Source organism: Echiichthys vipera, assembly GCF_963691815.1.
Source record: "Echiichthys vipera genome assembly, chromosome: 16".
NCBI classification, from domain to species: domain Eukaryota; kingdom Metazoa; phylum Chordata; class Actinopteri; order Perciformes; family Trachinidae; genus Echiichthys; species Echiichthys vipera.
In genome coordinates, this window is record NC_139841.1 from 29906530 (window position 1) to 29911529 (window position 5000).

At 53.2% G+C, this 5000-nt stretch overlaps 1 protein-coding gene across 4 annotated transcripts in view; it reads left to right on the forward strand.

Moving 5' to 3' along the window:
- The window catches only part of myo5b (myosin VB), a 50115-nt gene that overhangs the window by 29220 nt on the left and 15895 nt on the right, over window positions 1-5000 (forward strand). For all 4 annotated transcript variants that reach the window (XM_083929781.1, XM_083929783.1, XM_083929780.1 and 1 more), the window contains 5 exons: window positions 667-753; window positions 1424-1535; window positions 1704-1915; window positions 3107-3263; window positions 4632-4871. In XM_083929781.1, coding sequence (XP_083785907.1) covers window positions 667-753; window positions 1424-1535; window positions 1704-1915; window positions 3107-3263; window positions 4632-4871 — 808 coding nt within the window. The remainder of the gene's footprint in view (window positions 1-666; window positions 754-1423; window positions 1536-1703; window positions 1916-3106; window positions 3264-4631; window positions 4872-5000) is intronic.

The following is a 5000-nucleotide window of genomic DNA, read 5'->3' on the forward strand; positions in this document are numbered from 1 at the left end:
CTCTGAGTCTTTGTCTCTCTGAGTCTTTGTCTCTCTGTGTCTTTGTCTCTCTGAGTCTTTGTCTCTGAGTCTTTGTCTCTCTGAGTCTTTGTCTCTCTGAGTCTTTGTCTCTGAGTCTTTGTCTCTCTGAGTCTTTGTCTCTCTGAGTCTTTGTCTCTGAGTCTTTGTCTCTCTGAGTCTTTGTATCTCTGAGTCTTTGTCTCTCTGAGTCTTTGTCTCTGAGCAGATCAACATCCTGAAGGCCAGTCAGGTGACACCACACACACGTTACTGTTATTGTTGTTGTTGTTTATTGTTGTTGTTGTTGTTTATTCTCTCTCTGCCTTTTTGTGTCTTTGTCTCTTTGTGTCTCTCTGTGTCTCTGTGTCTTTGTGTCTCTGTGTCTTTGTCTCTCTGTGTCTCTGTGTCTTTGTCTCTGAGTCTTTGTCTCTCTGAGTCTTTGTCTCTCTGAGTGTTTGTCTCTCTGCCTTTTTGTGTCTTTGTCTCTTTGCCTCTCTGTGACTCTCTTTTTGTGTCTTTGTCTCTGTGTCATTGTCTCTGTGTCTTTGTCTCTTTGTCTCTTTGTGTCTTTGTCTCTTTGCCTCAGTCCCAGAGGCCGAGGTCTGATGAAGACTCTGAGTTTGTTTCTGATGTGATGAAGATGATGAAAGTGTTTGTGGGCCGTAGGTTCGATGCCAAGCGTGCGGTGCAGCAGCTGCGAGCCTGCGGCGTCCTGGAGACCATCCGCATCAGTGCAGCGGGGTACCCGTCCAGGTGAGTCCTCAGACCGCCATCAGGGGGGGGGGGGGGGGGTCATCATCATCAAGACTCACAGGTGTGTGTGTGTGTGTGTGTGTGTGTGTGTGTGTGTGTGTGTGTGTGTGTGTGTGTGTGTGTGTGTGTGTGTGTGTGTGTGTGTGTGTGTGTGTGTGTGTGTGTGTGTGTGTGTGTGTGTGTCTGCCTGTGTCTGCCTGTGTGTGTGTGTGTGTGTGTGTGTGTGTGTGTGTCTGCCTGTGTGTGTGTGTGTGTGTGTGTGTGTGTCTCTGTGTGTGTGTGTCCCTGTGTGTGTGTGTGTGTGTGTGTGTGTGTGTGTGTGTGTGTGTGTGTGTGTGTGTGTGTGTGTGTGTGTGTGTGTGTGTGTGTGTGTGTGTGTGTGTGTGTGTGTGTGTGTGTGTGTGTGTGTGTGTGTGTGTGTGTGTGTGTGTGTGTGTGTGTGTGTGTGTGTGTCCCTGTGTGTGTGTGTGTGTGTGTGTGTGTGTGTGTGTGTGTGTGTGTGTGTGTGTGTGTGTGTGTGTGTGTGTGTGTGTGTGTGTGTGTGTCCCTGTGTGTGTGTGTGTGCGTGTGTGTGTATGTGTGTGTGTGTGTGTCCCTGTGTGTGTGTGTGTGCGTGTGTGTGTATGTGTGTGTGTGTGTGTGTCCCTGTGTGTGTGTGTGTGTGTGTCAGGTGGACGTACCCAGACTTCTTCAGCAGGTACCGGGTTCTGCTGCAAAGGTCCGATCTGTCGTGTCCTGATAAGAAGCTCGTGTGTAAGAAGCTGCTGGAGACGCTGATCAAGGTCCGAACCCCCAACCACCTTTGCCCCTGAGGCCCGGGTCCACCTGGGTCGGCCCGGGTCCACCTGGGTCCGCCTGGGTCGGCCCGGGTCGGCCCGGGTCCTCCCCTGAGGCTCGGGTCCACCTGGGTCGGCCCGTGCAGAGGTCCTGACGCTGTGCTTGTGTCTCAGGAGCCGGACATGTTCCAGTTCGGGCGGACCAAGATCTTCTTCCGGGCGGGGCAGGTGGCGTACCTGGAGAAGCTGCGGGCCGACCGGTTCCGCTCCGCCTGCATCCTGATCCAGACCACGGTGCGGGGGTGGCTCCAGAGGGTCCGCTACGCCAAGGTCCGCAAGTCTGCCCTCACCCTGCAGAGATACGGGCGCGGCTTCCTGGCCCGCAGGTTTGATACCGCATCATATAAACATCATATTACAATAAGTTCATATAACGTTTGAGTCTCTGAGGTCGTTTTGAGTCTTTTTGAGGTCGTTTTGAGTCTTTTTGAGTCTTTGAGGTCGTTTTGAGACTTTTTGAGGTCGTTTTGAGTCTTTATGTGGTCTTTTTTGAGTCTTTTTGAGTCTTTTTGAGTCTTTGAGGTCGTTTTGAGTCTTTATGTGGTCTTTTTTGAGTCTTTTTGAGTCTTTTTGAGTCTTTGAGGTCGTTTTGAGTCTTTTTGAGGTCGTTTTGAATCTTTTGAAGTCGTTTTGAGTCTTGTTGAGGTCGTTTTGAGTCTTTTTTGAGTCTTTTTGAGTCTTTTTGAGTCTTTGAGGTCGTTTTGAGTCTTTTTGAGGTCGTTTTGAGTCTTTTTGAGGTCGTTTTGAATCTTTTGAAGTCGTTTTGAGTCTTGTTGAGGTCGTTTTGAGTCTTTTTGAGGTCGTTTTGAGTCTATTTGAGGTCGTTTTGAATCTTTTGAAGTCGTTTTGAGTCGTTTTGAGTCTTTTTGTGGTTGTTTTGAGTCTTTTTGAGTCTTTTTGAGGTCGTTTTGAGTCTTTTTAAGGTCGTTTTGAGTCTTTTTGTGGTTGTTTTGAGTCTTTTTGAGGTCGTTTTGAGTCTTTTTGAGGTCGTTTTGAGTCGTTTTGAGTCTTTTTGAGGCTGTTTTGAGTCGTTTTGAGGTCGTTTTGAGTCTTTTTGAGGTCGTTTTGAGTCTTTTTGCAGAGTTCATTAAAAGAGTGAATCTTCTTAAGTGCTTGAGTGTGACTTTAGTTAAAGCTACAGAAACTGTGTGTGTGTGTGTGTGTGTGTGTGTGTGTGTGTGTGTGTGTGTGTGTGTGTGTGTGTGTGTGTGTGTGTGTGTGTGTGTGTGTGTGTGTGTGTGTGTGTGTGTGTGTGTGTGTGTGTGTGTGTGTGTGTGTGTGTGTGTGTGTGTGTGTGGAGGTTTGCTGTATTAGTGGTTAAAAAGGACCGTTGAATGCCTTCACTGTGCCGTCCCGAGCTAATCAAATCTAAATTCCAGTCTCTTTAAACGGAGCCGAGCTTCACTGAGAGGAACAGAAGCAGCAGCGTCACGTTCAGACCTCCTGTCTCCCGTCTCCGTCGCTCCTCGCCGTTTCCTAACCACGCCGTTTCCTAACCACGCCTTTGTTTTGTGCAGATACGCCGACTTCCTGCGTCAGACTCGCGCCGCGCTCATCTGTCAGAAACAGTTCCGCATGGTGAGAGAGCGACGGGCGTATCTGAGGGTGAGACGGGCCGTGGTCACCATCCAGGCGTTCACCCGAGGGATGTTCACCCGCAGGATCTTCCAGGAGGTAGAGTGTCCCTGAACGCCTCCGCTGTGTCCCTGAACGCCTCCTCTGTGTCCCTGAACGCCTCCTCTGTGTCCCTGAACGCCTCCTCTGTCCTCTCCCTGTCCCTGAACACCTCCTCTGTGTCCCTGAACGCCTCCTCTGTGTCCCTGAACGCCTCCTCTGTGTCCCTGAACGCCTCCTCTGTCCTCTCCCTGTCCCTGAACGCCTCCTCTGTGTCCCTGAACGCCTCCTCTGTGTCCCTGAACGCCTCCTCTGTGTCCCTGAACGCCTCCTCTGTGTCCCTGAACGCCTCCTCTGTGTCCCTGAACGCCTCTCTGTCCTCTCCCTGTCCCTGAACACCTCCTCTGTCCTCTCCTGTGTCCCTGAACGCCTCCTCTGTGTCCCTGAACGCCTCCTCTGTGTCCCTGAACGCCTCCTCTGTGTCCCTGAACGCCTCCTCTGTGTCCCTGAACGCCTCCTCTGTGTCCCTGAACGCCTCCTCCCTGTCCCTGAACGCCTCCTCCCTGTCCCTGAACGCCTCCTCCCTGTCCCTTCACGCCTCCTCCCTGTCCCTGAACGCCTCCTCCCTGTCCCTGTCCCTGAACGCCTCCTCTGTGTCCCTGAACGCCTCCTCTGTGTCCCTGAACGCCTCCTCCCTGTCCCTGTCCCTGAACGCCTCCTCTGTGTCCCTGAACGCCTCCTCCCTGTCCCTGAACGCCTCCTCCCTGTCACTGAACGCCTCCTCCCTGTCCCTGAACGCCTCCTCCCTGTCCCTGAACGCCTCCTCCCTGTCCCTGAACGCCTCCTCCCTGTCCCTGAACGCCTCCTCCCTGTCCCTGAACGCCTCCTCCCTGTCCCTGTAAGCCTCCTCCCTGTCCCTGAACGCCTCCTCTGTGTCCCTGAATGCCTCCTCTGTGTCCATGAACGCCTCCTCCATGACCTGAACGCCTCCTCCCTGTCCCTGAACGCCTCCTCCCTGTCCCTGAACGCCTCCTCCCTGTCCCTGAACGCCTCCTCCCTGTCCCTGAACGCCTCCTCCCTGTCCCTGAACGCCTCCTCCCTGTCCCTGAACGCCTCCTTGTCCCTGAACGCCTCCTCTGTGTCCCTGAACGCCTCCTCCCTGTCCCTGAACGCCTCCTCCCTGTCCCTGAACGCCTCCTCCCTGTCCCTGAACGCCTCCTCTGTGTCCCTGAACGCCTCCTCTGTGTCCCTGAACGCCTCCTCTGTCCTCTCCCTGTCCCTGAACGCCTCCTCTGTCCTCTCCCTGTCCCTGAACGCCTCCTCTGTCCTCCCCTCTGTCCTGAACGCCTCCCTGTCCCTGAACGCCTCCTCCCTGTCCCTGAACGCCTCCTCTGTGTCCCTGAACGCCTCTTCTGTGTCCTCCTGCAGTTCCTGCTGCACCATAAGGCCATGATCATCCAGAAGTACGTGCGGCGCTGGCTGCAGAGGAGGAGGTTCAGACGAGCGCGGGACGCCGCCGTCACCATCCAGTGCGGCTTCAGACGCGTGACGGCGAAGCGACAACTGCAGCGTCTGAAGATCGAAGCTCGCTCCGCTCAACACCTGAAGAAGCTCAACACGGGCATGGAGAACAAGATCGTCCAGCTGCAGAGGAAGATGGACGACCAGGTGGGAACGCACCTGTGACAATAACCTTATTATCTTTAATAACTATAATAATAACTTTAACATCTATAATAATATCTTTAACATCTATAACACCTGTAACACCTGTAATAACAATAACCTGGCGTCCCT